The sequence below is a fragment of the Saccostrea echinata genome, unplaced genomic scaffold, assembly GCF_033153115.1.
Source record: "Saccostrea echinata isolate AGI-Se365-2 ecotype Australia unplaced genomic scaffold, CSIRO_AGI_Sech_v1 ptg000029l, whole genome shotgun sequence".
In the NCBI taxonomy this organism is placed as follows: domain Eukaryota; kingdom Metazoa; phylum Mollusca; class Bivalvia; order Ostreida; family Ostreidae; genus Saccostrea; species Saccostrea echinata.
The window spans coordinates 36227938-36244542 of record NW_026889778.1 but is presented as its reverse complement, the minus strand read 5'-3'; the positions used below and the strand labels follow the sequence as shown (position 1 = coordinate 36244542).

The following is a 16605-nucleotide window of genomic DNA, read 5'->3' as shown; positions in this document are numbered from 1 at the left end:
AATAAGTCCATTGCCTGTATGACATTTAATGGGAGGTTAGGGAATCTTATATTTAAATACGCCTTTCTCCACGTTACGTCAAAAATTAAGAATTTATATCCTATATTTCCTGAAAATTTCGAGTTGTCTAGATATTTCACTTTACCTCACTACGAATCTCAAGAGCAGAATGCAAGAAGACAAGAATGCAACACAGTTGTTCGTGAAGCTGAGCGATGGCCGTGTTCTTATGATGAAAAATTTACAAAACTGTCCATGAACAAAAGATTTTATTTTCATGGCTATTTTCAGTCATGGAAGTATTGGACTCAATATGAAGATGAAATCAGGGAACTTTTTACATTCAATTCCGAAATTCAAGATGAAGCTCGTGAAAAACTGTCTGACATTTTGAATGAAATGGGATTCAGGGATACATCGGAAGATGTAGTAATTGGCATTCATTCGAGAAGAGGTGATTACGTGTCTAAGCCTGCCAAGAATTATGGCTACGTCACTCCGAATGTAACATATTATCTCAATGCAATGAAGTATTTTAGGGACAAATTTAAAACAAAGAGAGTTTTCTTTATTGCTGCTTCAAATGAGATAGGCTGGTTAAAACAAAAGCTACACGAGGAAGAAAATATATTTTTTCTGCATGATAATAGCCCAATTATTGATATGGCTATTTTATCTCTTTGTAATCACGTGATTATGTCATCTGGAACCTTTGGTTGGTGGGCAGGGTGGATGACACGTGGAACAGTTGTATACTATAAACATTTATATACCCCTGGCTCTTTATTTTCTAATGCCTTTCGAGGAGGGGAAATTTCTGATTTTATCTATCCTGGTTGGGTAGGCATGATCTAATGTACTCATATGGAGTTAATTACACGTATAATTTTATTTCTTTTAATATGATTTTTAACATTTACATGTAGTTTTATGTAATAAAAAAAGTTGACACTTTTGTAATATTTCTCAAGCTGCATTTATTTGATAGCGATAAGCTATAATTTTGGAATTGGAAATTCACATTGATTTTGTAAGAGAAATATAATTACACTGATCAGAGTTGCATTACTTTCAATCATTTTTCCTTTCATTCATATTATTGCACGTAACTACATTCATGGGCAGTGTAGGAGAACAATATACGTGTATCAATCAAACATAGTTTTAAAATTGCTATAAATTGCTATGTCAGCTATAAAGTACTATGAACTATATATTTTAAAGTACGTGTATTTATACAATTTTTTTCTCTCTTATGAATGTATTTTATATATAATAGAGGTTCTTTAAGGATTGTTTTTTTTTTCAAGTTAAATGCATTTCCAGCTCATGGTTTGTTAAATCATCGCACAGATGAAACACATATGATTATAGCCGTAGGAAACTGAAGAGGGGTGCACGGGAGGGGCCCTCAAAAAATGCTGCCGTTATATGGTATATTATAGGAAACATAGCTACTTTATTCTTTTGCCTTCTTAAAGATGAGCTTTTTTTGCTTGTCAGGGAATTTTTGTTTCGTAGTACCTTCCCCACCCTGAAAATATTTGATTGTGCCCTCAACTAAAACTGCTACCTATGGTCCTAATGATGATGTGTTAATACGAATTGAAAACCAAGCTTAAGCTTATTTCCAAATATATTCCATACATGTAGCTATTCCTGATTTTTAAAACTGACGGGCTTTCAACCAAAGTAGTCTTTATAAAAGAATCCAGGTTAAGTATCGTAAGGAAATATATAGGTTTTGGAACATAAAAATATTTTGAATCCTTTGCATGAAAAAATTAAATTAACTTTTGTTCCTTTTTATTGATTTGATTTTTTTAGTATTGAATATCTACATGTACAATATGGAATTGGGCACAAATTCTTAAAACTTAATTTGCCCTCTTCTTGTTTTGATTATTCAGCGGAAGATAACTATTTCACTAATACCATTGCATCATCTGGATGGAAAAAAAGTTCTTTTGCAACAGAACGATAGAACACTTATTATTAAAATATGCAGACTGTATGCACTGAATTTTTATCAGAAAAGATTGGCAGCAAAAGGTTTCCATTTGCTTTAAATTCTAAAAAAAAAAAAAAAAAAGGTTTTCATTCGTCCTTTTATTGGCAGTCCCTTGAGGCAAAATGACTACTTTGAGGGGTAAATTACAAATAATTATCAAACAAAGGCCTGTACAAAATTGAAGTCATAATAAAATCATCATTATCTTAGTTAAAATAAGAAGAAACACACTAGAGGTGTGATGAAATATTTAGAAACACAACGAGTTTTATTTCTCATGCAAAATATTTTTTCTTGTGTAAAACAATTGTTCAAATGAAGGGCCAAGCCTTCTGTTAAGGGGAGATAAGAATGAGTGAAAATTTAATGTTATTTCAAAAATCTTCTTCTGAAGAACCACTGGGCCAGAAAAGTTTTTAAAATTATGTGAAACTTCATTACTTAGTGTAGATTCAACTTTGTCCAAATCATGACCTTTAGGGGTAGGGTGCTTCCACAATAGGGGATCAAGGTTTTGTAAACATGGGAATGTACAGTAAAACACACTTAAAACAAAGTGCCTGGGACGGACGATTTTGCTTTGTTATAAGTGTAATTGCTTATATCCATTAAGTTTACAATATATTTTAAAGTCACAGGGAATGAAAATCGCTTTGCTGTAAGTGTCAACTCATTATAGGCTTGTTTCGCTATAAGCATGCTTTACTGTATAAGGAAACAATTCCTTCTCAGGAACCACTAGGCAAGAAAAGTTGAATCTTACGTTAAAGTTTCATTACATAATGTAGAAACAAATTTGTTCTTTCAAAACTATTCCTCCTACAGATTTGATGCAACAAGTAGACTATACTAGTCTACATATTGTTTTTGTCAGTTTTCTTCTTCAATCAAATTTTGTCCGAGCCTTAACTTGACAACCCTTCAGACATCAAACTTGAAACATGGAGAGGTGGTATGGAATTGGGGTTGAGGCCACCAAACTTTTTTTACCTTTACCTTTTGATAAGGTCAAGGTCAATCTTTATATAAAAATATAGTCCATGCTATAACCTGAGAACCTTTTGACATTAGGATTTCAAATTTGTAACATAGAAAAAAGACATTTACAAAAGATGCACTGCACTAAAAATTTTGACCTTGACTACTTTCTTCATTCAAGGTCAAATTGAGAAAAACACCTCCAAACCATAACTTAAGAACCTTTTGACATTAAAACTTCAATCTTGGAACATGGAGAGGTGGTATGGAGAAAGGGTGCATGCAAGCAAAATTTTTTACCTTGTTTTTTATGCCCCGCCATGAATATGGCCGGTGCATATAGTGTTTGTCATGTCCGTCTTCCGTCCTTCTGTCCTTTCATCCTTCCGTCTTTCTTTCCGTCATACTTTGCGTTTAGCTCTGTTCGAAGCTCAGTTTCAAAGAAACTATCGAAGATATTTTTATCAAATTTCATATGCTGATAGATATTGATGAGAGCTATGTAACTGCATCAACATTTTTTGACTTTAACCTTTTCTTTGATCTTGACTTCACTTTTCTTAAATTAGTGTTTAGCTCAGTTTTAAAGATACCATTCAAGATAGTGTAATTAAACTTCTAAAGAAAGTTCGGGTATATTGTTGTTACTCATGTCTGTCCGTCTGTCCGTCCGTCTGTCTGTCACACTCTTCTTTTTCAAACTCCTCTTACATTTTACACAGTAGCCTAATCAGAAATGGTTGGTGGTGTCATGTAGATGTGCAAAAACTCACTTTAGTCAAGATAGGACTACTACACTTATTTAACATAAAATAACATAGAATCCTCATCAATCCGAGGTTTTGGTAAACACCAAAATAGTTGACTTCACATATATATTAATGGATTTTAAAAACATAAAGAAAATAAATATGTAACTATACATGTAACATGCTACCTGCATAATAAAAATTTATAATGTATTAATATATTTTAAAAATAAAAAATAATGAAAATAGATTTGTAAATATTGCATATTGTGTGGAGAATTAAAATATATAAATGTAAAATCATGTCTAAAAATCACATTGATAATATTTTTACACTGTACATTCACACGCTTTGCTTGTACAATGTTTAAATTACAAACTGGCATGTTGACTGGTCGATGCGCTGATGGTCAACGCATTTTCTCACTTATCCTGATCGACAGTTGTGTTCAGCATGCTGATTGGTCGACGCGCTGATGAGTTAATCGCTAATCCTGATTGACAGCTCTGTTACGCAACACCGAACGCGCGTTCGCTTTCTGGGACCGCTACTGAATTTGGGGTTCGCTTTCAGCGTTCGCTCTGGGTCCGCTCTGGGTTCGCTGCGGGTTCACTACGGGTGCGCTCCGGGTTCGCTCGGGGTCAGCACTAGCGGACCCCAAGCGAACCCGAAGCGAACCCAGAGAGCGAACCCCGGGTGCGCTCTGGGTTCGCTTTCTGTTAGGTTGTGTCTGGTCGGCACTGTATAAATAGCTCTCCTGGGCCTCAATTTCCATTCAAAAATTTGCCTGTCATTTTTGTTGAAGTCGAATGACATGCCAATCCAATCCAGAATCATTTTGCAAGGTAGACTACACTTATATACATAATTCTCGATTTTGACAAATTGTGTTGCCATGGTTAAGAAAATTAGTAATTTCTTTGAATTCTTTTAAAACGCTTCTAGCTCCTCCTAAGCTTTGGTCTGCTTAGATCTTTACACAAGTAAACTATACTAAGATAGATCTTTCTGTATCGTAAATATACACCAGAAGAGCTACAGTCTTGTCAAGTCGAATTAATTTTACATTGTAGAGGTCTACAATTTTGTGCATATAATGGGAAACTATGACTTGAGAAATATTCGAATTTTATTATTCGGTACATATAATGTGAAAGTAGTTCCAGTTTTGGCTAAGAACTACTAAAAATCAAACTTATCTACTTACCTTTTTTGCTAGCATTTGCTATGTGAAAAACTGCTGATCGCTGATTAAAACGACGGCTGTTTTCGCTTTGCCAATTCGTTGTTTTCATGAAGGTTTCCTACAAATGACACACTTTCCAATGACCTTAAAAAGGTGACTGACTATTCGTTGGCTTATGAATATTTTTATCACTTGACCGAATTATGACACGTATAGAAAAGAGTTTTATCTTTTTATGCTTAAGCAAAAATCTTGTAATTTTGTTGAATAATTAGGACAACTTGTGTGGATGTTTTTGGTCAATGCCAAAAGTTTTTGGAGGAAAATCATTAAGTATTCTTTATGTCCTTCGTAATGACCATTCCTCGGGTCCTGTAGGCTCACCATCATTTTCGAGAACACCGTTTTTATAACAAAAAAAGAAAAAAGAAAAAAAAGAAAGATCCCACATAAAATTAAAACTTGCATTGCGGAATACCAATATGTATTTTAACATTGCGATTCTCAAAGATGTTACCTAGCTAGTGATATCATCCAAAAGAAATTTGTTCTCTTAATTTACTTTGAATGTGAAATAGTAATCAGCTGAAACGCCATTAACAGGATTAATTAATAATGGCTTATGAATTAAAGAAACATTTTTCTTGTGTATAGGGCTTTAAGCAAGTTTTCACAGAGGTATCTATTAGATTAACTGTTTAAACTTCATTCAGTACAATTTGAATATGCAGAATTAGAAAATTATTTCATATTTAGCAAAAAAAAATCTTATCTTTTATTCCAAATGACAACGAAGTCGATAGAGAAGGCTCAGGTTTCTTCAGTTCTCGATGATCTCACTTTATTCACAGGTGCTTGAGGACAGGACCATTCCCCCCCCCCTTCGATATAGACCCCCGGTCCTTTTCGACTTTTTTCTCATAAATTATCTTTCAGTGACATATTTGTGATATAATCTATACCAACGATTCGAAAAATTACCTAAAACAAACAATTTATATAATATACCCCGTTCTCTACATATAAATCAACAAGGTTGCCAACTTCGTCTGCAAACCGAGAGGCACTGCCGATGATTTTTTTTAATTGTCTCATAAATCTACATATAGCCCTAAAATCAACAACTCATGTCATAGATTAAATATTCTTTTCATTAACCACTAACTCTTATAAAGGTTTAGGCACTTCAACAGTCGATTTGGCCAATTTTCCAAAAGGATGTTAGCGTTTTTAAACTGCTCAAAGCTTAGTCAACGGAAGTGATGGGGATACGACTTTCTACAAAAAATAGGTAGCTCTGCAGAAAGTCTGAAACACTCTTTTGAAATAAGCATTTGAAGAAATTTGGTTGAGATACACCTTAAAAATATATTTCAAATGAATTGAAAGCAAAGAGTTCTAAACCACTTATGTAAATGAAATGATTCTAATTATTTTTAACCTGATTTGCGGGTTTTGTTTTGAGAGTTATGCCCCTTTTAAAACGCAATTTATTAAAATACCTTCTTTTCTCTAGATATTTCGTAATATTTCCTTGATTAAAAATTCGTACAAAAAACAAGAATATGTCCAGTTTTTATACCTTGCACTCATATTTGGTTATGTGGAAGAAATTGGTAATAAGTCGTCTCTTCATTTATTTTTCGAATTGTTGGTATATATTATATCACAAATATGTCATTGAAAGATTTCAGTTTGAGAGTTTAGTCACACAAATTAATTGTTAATCATAAATGATAGAAGTAATTCCACATTAACGTCATAAGTGTTTGAAGCGTTCAACACATTCAAGAATATTCGTTATGATATTATGAGAATCAATTTTGAATCAGCTGTTTTCGAAAGGGGTACCAATAGTGCAATATGGAAAGAAATGTAACTACAGCATAAAAATACATGCTTTTATTGTAGGTAAGGTACAAAATCTTATTTTTTAAAGATACTTTAATTTGTCTAAAAACATTAACACAGCACAAAAACAACAAAATCACGATTCACGTTCTTGCTCCTATGCTGTTTGCTGTATGTACAAGTCATGTATAAATCTGATAACTTACGGTTAATCTTTTGATATTTCCGAAGCATGTATTCATAACGTTTTTCAAGGTCTCGCTTGTATTTATCGTATATTTCCCATTATGAAATTTACGAGGTCACTCTTCATTATTTCTCAGTAAAAAACGAACTTCGAATGGTTGTGCTTGTAAGACGAGTCCTGGAATCATTTCCCTTGGATCGAGATCTGGTAAAGGTTTTCCGTAAGGTTCAGCTATCGTTATTGTTTGCATCAAAGTAGATAAGAAAAGAAAGATACGGGATTTTGCAAATACTTCGCCGATACAACTTCTTTTGCCTAGTCCAAATGCCACCAACCTGGAAAAAAACAAAGAGTAAACCATTCATATCAAATTAAGAAGCTTACATTGAAGAATATTTTATCGTTAAAGATAAGTTGCACTGTTTCCTTGAGATGAAATATTGAACATTTTATACAAGCTTGCCTTTAAAATGAAAGGTTTAATTTGAATTCAAAGTTATTTAGAAACTAGGTTCAAATACTGTAATTATGCGTCTCATTTTGTTATATCTTTCAGAAAGCATTTATTAGGAATGTACTGTCATATACAATTTGAAAATAATAAATAATTAATGGGGGGAAACATTTATACATGTAAACTCACACCTCACTAGTCTGACTATATCTAAAGTCTGAACTGTACTTTCAAAGTACAGTTTATACATGTTTTGCAGAGTAGATTTGTAGTTTATTACAAATCTCAAAGACGGCAGTAAACACTATTGCTTAACATTTAGCATATTTTCAGAACTGTTCATACAAAAGAAAGTTAATTTTAACATTCTACTCATGAATATATAATAATTGATCGGGATCGGATGGCAGAATTAGTCTAATGATCTTATTCCTAGAGTTTTGTGCTTCTTCCTGAAAATACCTCTTCCTGATAGGATGAGTAGCGGCCAATAATTGGCCTTCGCTGTCTAGAAATCGTTCGTGTTTAAAGGTGAAAGGATCCTCCCAGTATTTTTCACTGTGGTGCATTGTCCATCCATTTGGAATAATCTGTAAGAATATAAACTAGAGTCATTAAAACATACACATACTTTTGTCATTTGACGAAATATTATAACCAAATTTGGTAGACATATTTTAACAATTAAAGTAATTTGAATAAAAAATTATTAAAAAAATATTTTAAACGACAACGAAAATGGACTGTCGGAGCACGTTCATTATTGTAATATATTGATTCGTTAAAATGAAAACTATTTCAGAAGACAAATAGTCTTCATTGAAAAAGAGCGCAAAAAGATGACGTCGTAGGACGTTACGCGGCAGCGAGAAGCGATACAATCTTTTATTATATACCCAACAGTGTATAACTCAGTTTTACTTTAGATTTTGTACAATCACGTGACGGCGTGATCCGACATTCCAGATAACCACACTGTGGTTTTCTGAATCCATATCACCCCTCTCTCAAATTGATGACGTAGTACACAGAATAATGACATTATTTTTCTTGCGCATCAAAAAGTCCCTTGACACAATGCTTTGTTTAATGGAAAAAATATTAAATAATTGATTTCAGAAGTTTTTAAAACTATGTCTTGCTAGTTGTATGGGGTTATATAATAAATTTATCATTATAACAGTAACTTGATCCAAAGAGCCGTGTCACGTCTCGTTGACAGGCGCGAATCATCAGATCAAATTCGATGCTTCGCGTCTCGTTTGATCTGATGATCCGCGCCTGTCAACTCGACGTGATACGACTCTTCGGATAAAGTTACTGTAACAGTTATAATAATACATATTTATTATATACCCAACTGTTTGTCACTCAGTTTTACTGTTGAATTTACGCAATCACGTGACGGTGTGATCCGACGTTCCGATCACCACTCTGTGGTTTTCTGAATCCATATCACCCCTCTCTGAAACTGATGACGTAGTACACAGATAAATGTTGTTTTTTTTTCGTCCATCAAAAAGCTCCTTGACAAAACGGTTTGTTTAATGAATAAAAGTAATGTAATTGAGCCAAAACGTTTCCTTTTATTATATTTTGCTAGTTGTAAAGGGGTATATAATAAATTTATCATTATAACAGTAACTTGATCCGAAGAGCCGTATCACGCTTCGCGTCTCGTTTGATCTGATGATCTGCACCTGTCAACTTGACGTGATACGGCTCTTCGAATCAAGTTACTGTTATAACAATATATATGTATTGCACTCGGGAAACCTCTGAAATCAACTCTAACAAGAGGCCCAGGGGCCACATCGCTCACCTGAGCACTATGGCTAGGAAAAAGCAGAAATCAGTTCAGTCTTGAAAGGTTGAAAAGTTTAAATTTAAAAGTGGTTTGGTGGGGGGGGGGGGGTGTCATGAATTGAACAAATTTGAATCTACATTATCTGGGGATGCTTCCATTTAAATATGACCAATCATGGCTTTGCTGTTCTTGAGTAGAAGATTTTTAAAGATTTAACCTATGTATTCCTATGTAAAACTTTGATCACCCATTGTGGTCCCACCCAACCCCCAGGGGTCATGTTTGAACAAACTTGAATCTACACTATCTAAGAATGCTTCCATATAAATATGACCAATCATGGCTTTGCTGTTCTTAAGTAATAGTTTTTTAAAAAGATTTTTACTATGTGTTCCTAAGTAAAACTTTGATTGCCCATTGTGGCCCCACCCGACCCCCGGGGGTCATGATTTGAACAAATTGAATGTACACTATCTGAGGATGCTTCCATGTAAATATGACCAATCATGGCTTTGCTGTTCTTGAGAAGAACATTTTTAAAGATTTTTCCTATATATTCCTATGTAAAACTTTGATCGCCCATTGTGGCCCCACCCGACCCCCGGGGGTCATAAATTGAACAAACTTGAATCTACACTACCTGAGAATGCTACCATATAAATATGACCAATCATGGCTTTGCTGTTCTTGAGAAGAAGATTTTTAAAGATTTTTCCTGTATATTCCTATGTAAAACATTGATCGCCCATTGTGGCCCCACCCAACCCCCGGGGTCATGATTTGAACAAACTTGAATCTACACTACCTGTGGATGCTTCCATGTAAATATGACCAATCATGGCTTTGCTGTTCTTGAGAAGAAGATTTTTAAAAATTTTTCCTATATATTCCTATGTAAAATTTTGATCGCCCATTGTGGCCCCACCCGACCCCCGGGGTCATGATTTGAACAAATTGGAATCTACACTACCTGAGGATGCTACCATATAAATATGACCAATCATGGCTTTGCTGTTCTTGAGAAGAAGATTTTTAAAGATTTTTCCTATATATTCCTATGTAAAACTTTGATCGCCCATTGTGGCCCCACCCTACCCCCGGGGTCATGATTTGAACAAACTTGAATCTACACTACCTGAGGATGCTTCCATGTAAATATGACCAATTATGGCTTTGCTGTTCTTGAGAAGAAGATTTTTAAAGATTTTTCCTATATATTCCTATGTAAAACTTTGATCGCCCATTGTGGCCCCACCCTACCCTTGGGGGTCATGATTTGAATAAACTTGAATCTACACTACCTGAGGATGCTTCCATGTAAATATGACCAATTATGGCTTTGCTGTTCTTGAGAAGAACATTTTTAAAGATTTTTCCTATATATTCCTATGTAAAACTTTGATCGCCCATTGTGGCCCCACCCGACCCCCGGGGGTCATGATTTGAACAAACTTGAATCTACACTACCGGAGGATGCTTCCACATAAGTTTCATATTTTCAAGCACAGTGGTTCTTGAGAAGAAGATTTTTTAATGATGCCATTAATTTTTCACAAAATCTTAATTATCTCCCCTTAAAAGAAGGCATGGCCCTTCATTTGAACAAATTTGAATCCCCTTTACCCAAGGATACTTTGTAGCAAGTTTGGTTGAAATTGGCCCAGTGGTTCTGGAGAAGAAGTCGAAAATGTGAAAAGTTTACAGACGGACAGACGGACTACAGACAAAATGTGGTCAGAAAAGCTCACTTGAGCCTTCGGCTCAGGTGAGCTAAAAATGCTTGAGGAATCAAGAAACGTTTCAAAAGTGAGCCGTACATTTATATATAAATGTCAGTTTTTGAGTGGCAGAGATTTGAATCGGACGATGGACGGTCTGCCAAAAAAAAACAGATTATAAGTAAACATCTGATCAAAAAAGTGTGTAACGGCACTGAAAGTGACTTTACAGTTGCCGAACTTGTGAATCAAAGTAGCGTTTTGCCGTAAAGAATTTGAGAACACTGACAGACTAAATACATGCTACTCGAATAACTGTTAGCAAATTTAAGTGTCAAGTATTATGGAGACGATTTTGATGAATGGGTATGCACTACAGACCCTTTTAGAAATGAAGAAGGAGCTTGAGAAACTTTCACAACGATGTTTTTGACGTTACAATGTTGTGAACAATGCTCAGTGGTGACAAAACATGATTATTATAGAATTAAGAAACATGAGTTCCATTTAATCAAATGGAATGAAACTTAACGCATCGACAAAATAAATGTTATATATATATATATATATATATATATATATATATATATATATATATATATATATATATATATATATATATATATATATATATATATATATATATATCTGTGGGTGTGTGTGTGAGTGGGTGTGTGTGTGTGTGTTAATCTTAATAATAACATAATGAAGAGCGACATTGTCTAAGTTTTTTTAATGACCCTCGGCAATTCAGTTAAGTTGTAACTGTTGTCCTAAGAAAAAGTAACTGTTTACAATTTCAAGTTTATAAAACATAAATCCTTGCTTCAATCTTCGCGCAATGAAAATACATGTATCTTGAGGTCTGGAAATATTTTCAGGTACATTGCCATTCTGAAGTTCATATATTGTAGTATTTTACAACATTGTATTTGTAGCTATTTTAACTTTTCCATATTGTGAAAAAATGTAAAAAACAAAAATTATTTTACAAATTCAATGTATCGGTAGTTAAGTCATATATTTTTAAAAAAAATATCAGATTAACTCATATTACATGTACGTTATTCAAAATCTTCTTACCACTGTATTTTTATCTGTTGTATAATCACCAATTGTCAAAGAATCGGAGCTTGAGTGAAAAACAAAGACTGGTAAGTGGGAAATGTATCGCAAAGTTTCCAAGATAACAGCCTCGAGCGTAGGACAATTCTCTCTGTCAGACAGTCTAGGTTCCCGATCGGTTCCTATGACATCGTCCACTTCTTTTTGTAGTGTTTTCTGAAGTTCTGGTCTCTTAGCAAGTATATGCACCAGTGACAGAAGTGTTCCTCTAGTCGTCAGGAAACCTGTAATAACGCGAGATCTGTAAAAGTAGCTTTATTTCTACGTTTGTGTAAATTTTCAAATAATTTAAATATCCTACCCACCCAGCAACCTATTCCAAGTCCATATGTAATTGCCATTCTATTACCAGAAAATAGAAATGAAATAATAGAACATAGCCAAATGCCAAATGGCCATCTATGAGTTGTGATGGTAGAAGCATAAAATTTAATGAAATTCAATAAAATATGTGCATCGGAAAGCTTCTCTAAATTTCTTATTCAAGCAAATCGAACATATTATTTTTTTATTTAAAAAGAAAGTTAGTCAAGGCTCTAATTTTAGGATATACATATGATAAAAAAAGTCCATATACATAAGTTTTAATAACAGGACAGGATAGAATACCAGTATTCTATTCAGTTTTGACCAGTGTTTTATTGCTGTCCTTTACGTCACATTTTATTCACCCCTTTTATACTCTAAAGCATATGCTCTGTCTGTTAATACATTTGCAAAATGTTCATGCTGAGCAGTGGAATATTTGAAATTGCATCTTCGACCTGAATATATTTACATGACATTCTTTTTAAGGCTCACAGCAAAGCTCATTGTATGAGGCTGAATTGTTTTAGGGGACAGGTTACTTATTAACCATATAAAGTATTAAATGTCTTTTAACACTTACTGGCTGTAACAAGGTTCAGTAATAATGCCGCCAGATTTACTTCTGTGAACCAGGGTTTCCCGCTCTTGTCTTCTTCTTCCATTACTTCCTTCATAGTGTGATACATTCCCTTTTCTTCGCATTCTTCTTTCTTAAAAGAATCCATATTTTATTAGTTTATTTGGGTTGTAAAAGTTTCTTTTCTAATTTAAAAACTAGTTTCGCTGCTGTAAATGAAAAATTTTGATAGATATAACAAACATATAATTCATTAAAATTTATAAGTAATAAAGGATATTTACTATTAACAATCACGAGAGGTGATCAAAAAGTTCGTGAACTATCAACACAATTCAGATCAGAATGAAATTTGGCAAATGTATATTTATAAACATGTTCTATAAATAATGTGTAACGTAATATTTTGCTACTTGTTTAAGACGTTACATGTACGATGTGAAAATGTCGTCAACATGTAGATGACGTGACAAAAAAAAAAGGTTGACCGAGTCGTACTCGAGCAAGGAACGGCTGTAAAGTTTTACGTAAAATCGTTTGCAGTAATTAATAATGATTTGTACAAGGTTTATGGCGAGAAAAGACGTGCCAAAAATTCAATTAGTAATTGTATGGATTATTTTAGTGATGGAAGGGAGATGGTTAAATATGATGATTGTTTTGGTGCCCGGTGAAAGGGAGCTTGGAAAGAGATGTGTCCTTATGTGAGGAATTTGTAATAAAGAATCGCCGAATCACAGTCAGAAAAATAGTTGAATATCTTAACAATAAGGAAATCTAAATCCACTTAAATATCAGTTACTTTAGACCGTTAACAAATCAGATATGATAAAAGGAAATGAACCATTCTTGATCCACACCGGAAACACGACGAATTAAAGAGGAGTCGGGTTGTGATGGACACCATACTAATACTGGGAAAAGATATCCTAATCCCACCATCATATGGCCGAAATTTGGCAATTTGTGACATATGGGCTATTCCTATTACTAAAATAACCTGCGTGGTAAATTTTTGGGCTGCTTTGAACAGTACGCTGCGGAGCATGTTACATGACCATCTGGACTCTGTGTTTCGTGCATTGGCAGAACGATGGCATGTGTGTACTAAAACATGTACTAAAACAAGAGGGTTTTTTTTTAAAAAAAAAAGATAAACACTGAAACCTAGCTTGATTTTTTTATGGAAGTTATTCAATTAGTTTGCAAACCTTTGGATCATCCTCGTACTTTAAGATGTCTGAGTGGTCAGGACCATTTACAGACTATTTAAACATCCAAAATAAGAGTTCTTTATAAAAATATAGGATATTATACATTAAATATTTAGCTGGAACACATGGTTTTTCTTTATTAAATAATAGCATAAGGCTAGAAAATCATATTTCATATTTTTCAATATGAATCTGTTGTATACTTCGTTGTCCGCCCAGCCTCATTAAAGTATACTGCTGTACGTACAGTGATTCAACTAATCGTGCAATTGATTTATTTTTTTATGTAGAGAGTAGCAGAAAAACAACCCAACCCTTTGCGTATGCAATCAGTAGTATAATTATGGACATCGCTGGATATTAAGTCCTTTTCTTGGTTTAGCCTATTCTCTGTTGATAATATTTACAGTTTTGTACTCTGTGTACCTTTGAAGTCCTTTCACAAAATATCTTACACCTGCCGCGGTAAGACAATACTCCAAAACTACCGGAGCCTAAGTGGGACACAAAAGTCATATTTTTCTACTTCATTAGAATATATTGTGAAGAATTCTATGGACAAATATCTTTAATAAACAAAGAAATTACAAAGCTTTCAGATTTTAGTCTTGATCACTGTTACTTAATGAATAAGACCAGGCCAAAACAATATTGATTTCCGCTGTATATATGAGCATATAACAGTTTATTAAATATGATATTGATTAATGCATTACCGATAACGTATCTAATAAATCCAACAAACAACTTTGGGATTTTTTAAGTTCTCGCAAAGCCAATGATACAGACAGAGGCAAAAATCGGAGGAAAGGAAACACAGCGTAGATTGAATCTGTTCCTGGGTTGGCAACCTTGTTCACCAAATCATTCTGTTTTATTAGAAGATTGCGCAGGGGACCCTCTTTTCCAAAACTGCGACCAATTATCTGTTGAAAATTTAAAAAAGTTTCCCTTTCAAAACAACGATAAAGCTTCATCATTTCTTCTATTAATTAACATCAATAATTGCAATTTTTAAAATTAAAGGTTTTCACCTGAAAATTGTGGTTAAATATGAAAATTAATTAGAATGCTACTGTAGAAGATTTACTGTTTCTAGTACATCTTCACGCCTCTGATTTGATTGATGACGTCTTTAAAAAATCTTCTGTCTTCAGATTCTACTTAACTAATTAAATATAGCCTATCTTTAACAACACGACTTATTATAGACTAATTCAAATCTGCAAGATAGTATCTGCTTTCAGTATTTCTAACCTGAACTGTTAGAAACACTAAAAGCAGTAAATGCGTGTTATTCTATGCACTTTTTATTCTGTTCAATAACAGGTAACTTACGTTGAAATAAGAATTGAGAAATGATGCATGAGAACAAGAAAATTTCAAAATTAACCATTTCACTAAAGCAAACAGTAATAAACATAATTAAAAATGTAATTTCTACCAATTTTTTTGAAGTTTGATATTGAATGATCAGTAATTCTTACCAAAACTTCAACGGTGCTGAAAATAAAGTCATCGACGAAGTCGACAGGGAAAATATTCTTCCCAGATAAAGACCGAATATTATCTTTGATTGTCTGTAGATTTTTTAATATTTGACTTTCCAAGCAAGTTAGTCCGTTTCCATACGTATGTAGAAGTTGAAACGCAAGTTTCCTACGTTTTGTCCAAAGTACACTTGGTGATGAAAATCCTACATCCGCATAATCATCGCATACATATTTACCAGTAAATGTTAATGGACGATCTGCAGTAATAGTGGCATTTGGTTCTTTCAGAAACAATTCTCTAAGGATATCTATTGAATTTATACAGACAAATTTTTGGCCTAATAAATCAAATTGGAACACATCGCCGTAGATTTGCGCCCATTCGTAAAGTTTAATGTGAAGTTTTGAAATATCAACCTCAAACACCACCCCAACTATTGGCCATCCTTTTGGTCCTGGGGGCTGCGGGCTCTCTGTTTTAAAAACAAAGATTTTAACGACGGTATATCCACACATAATCACAATAAAAACTGTAAGAATATATTCCAACATGATGCCGATTTAAAACTGCAGACGATTGCTTTATAAGGATTCTGGTTACACTTCCATTTGAGTCTTGGATTTTAGACAAATTGCCTTTCTCTGCCGACGTCGTTGCTGATGATGATCGTTGTTGCTGTAAAGTGATTTACATATCAAGCAATTTTTAACATTGAATGGAATGTTAAGGGGAAATTGCTAAAAAAAAATTAGGTACTGTTCATTTATTCACACTTGTTATTTGCACCTAGTCAAAGGGTGTAATCTGTTACTAATTAAACAGCCTCTTTAACCCTTCGCTTGATGAGTTATAAATTAGTTTAGAAGTTAAAAGTTGACCTCATAAGGGTTTGCTTAACTCTATGTCGTTCCTTCACCGAATGACTGAAGGAATAAGACCTCAGA

The 16605-nt window shown here is 33.8% G+C and overlaps 2 protein-coding genes across 2 annotated transcripts; one reads left to right on the top strand and one right to left on the bottom strand.

The window, feature by feature from the left end:
- Nucleotides 1-18: 18 nt before the first annotated feature.
- LOC133195876 (galactoside alpha-(1,2)-fucosyltransferase 2-like) lies at nt 19-864 on the top strand. Its single transcript, XM_061331845.1, has one exon. It carries the CDS (start codon nt 19-21, stop codon nt 853-855), a length of 837 nt encoding a protein of 278 aa, XP_061187829.1. The 3' UTR covers nt 856-864.
- Nucleotides 865-6812: 5948 nt separating this feature from the next.
- LOC133195875 (steroid 17-alpha-hydroxylase/17,20 lyase-like) lies at nt 6813-16349 on the bottom strand. The gene is made up of 6 exons (XM_061331844.1): nt 15655-16349; nt 14884-15093; nt 12957-13086; nt 12026-12291; nt 7880-8007; nt 6813-7298 (listed from the first exon to the last, which is right to left on the bottom strand). Exons 1-6 carry the CDS (start codon nt 16210-16212, stop codon nt 7079-7081), a joined length of 1512 nt encoding a protein of 503 aa, XP_061187828.1. The 5' UTR covers nt 16213-16349; the 3' UTR covers nt 6813-7078.
- Nucleotides 16350-16605: the final 256 nt, after the last annotated feature.

Coding starts and splice junctions, on each gene's coding strand:
- LOC133195876 (XM_061331845.1), top strand. CDS start 19: ATGACATTTAATGGGAGGTTAGGGAATCTTATATTTAAATACGCCTTT.
- LOC133195875 (XM_061331844.1), bottom strand. CDS start 16,212: ATGTTGGAATATATTCTTACAGTTTTTATTGTGATTATGTGTGGATAT. Junction 8,008..12,025: donor CAACAGATAAAAATACAGTG/GTAAGAAGATTT, acceptor ATATTCTTACAG/ATTATTCCAAATGGATGGAC. Junction 7,299..7,879: donor ACTCATCCTATCAGGAAGAG/GTATTTTCAGGA, acceptor GTTTTTTTCCAG/GTTGGTGGCATTTGGACTAG.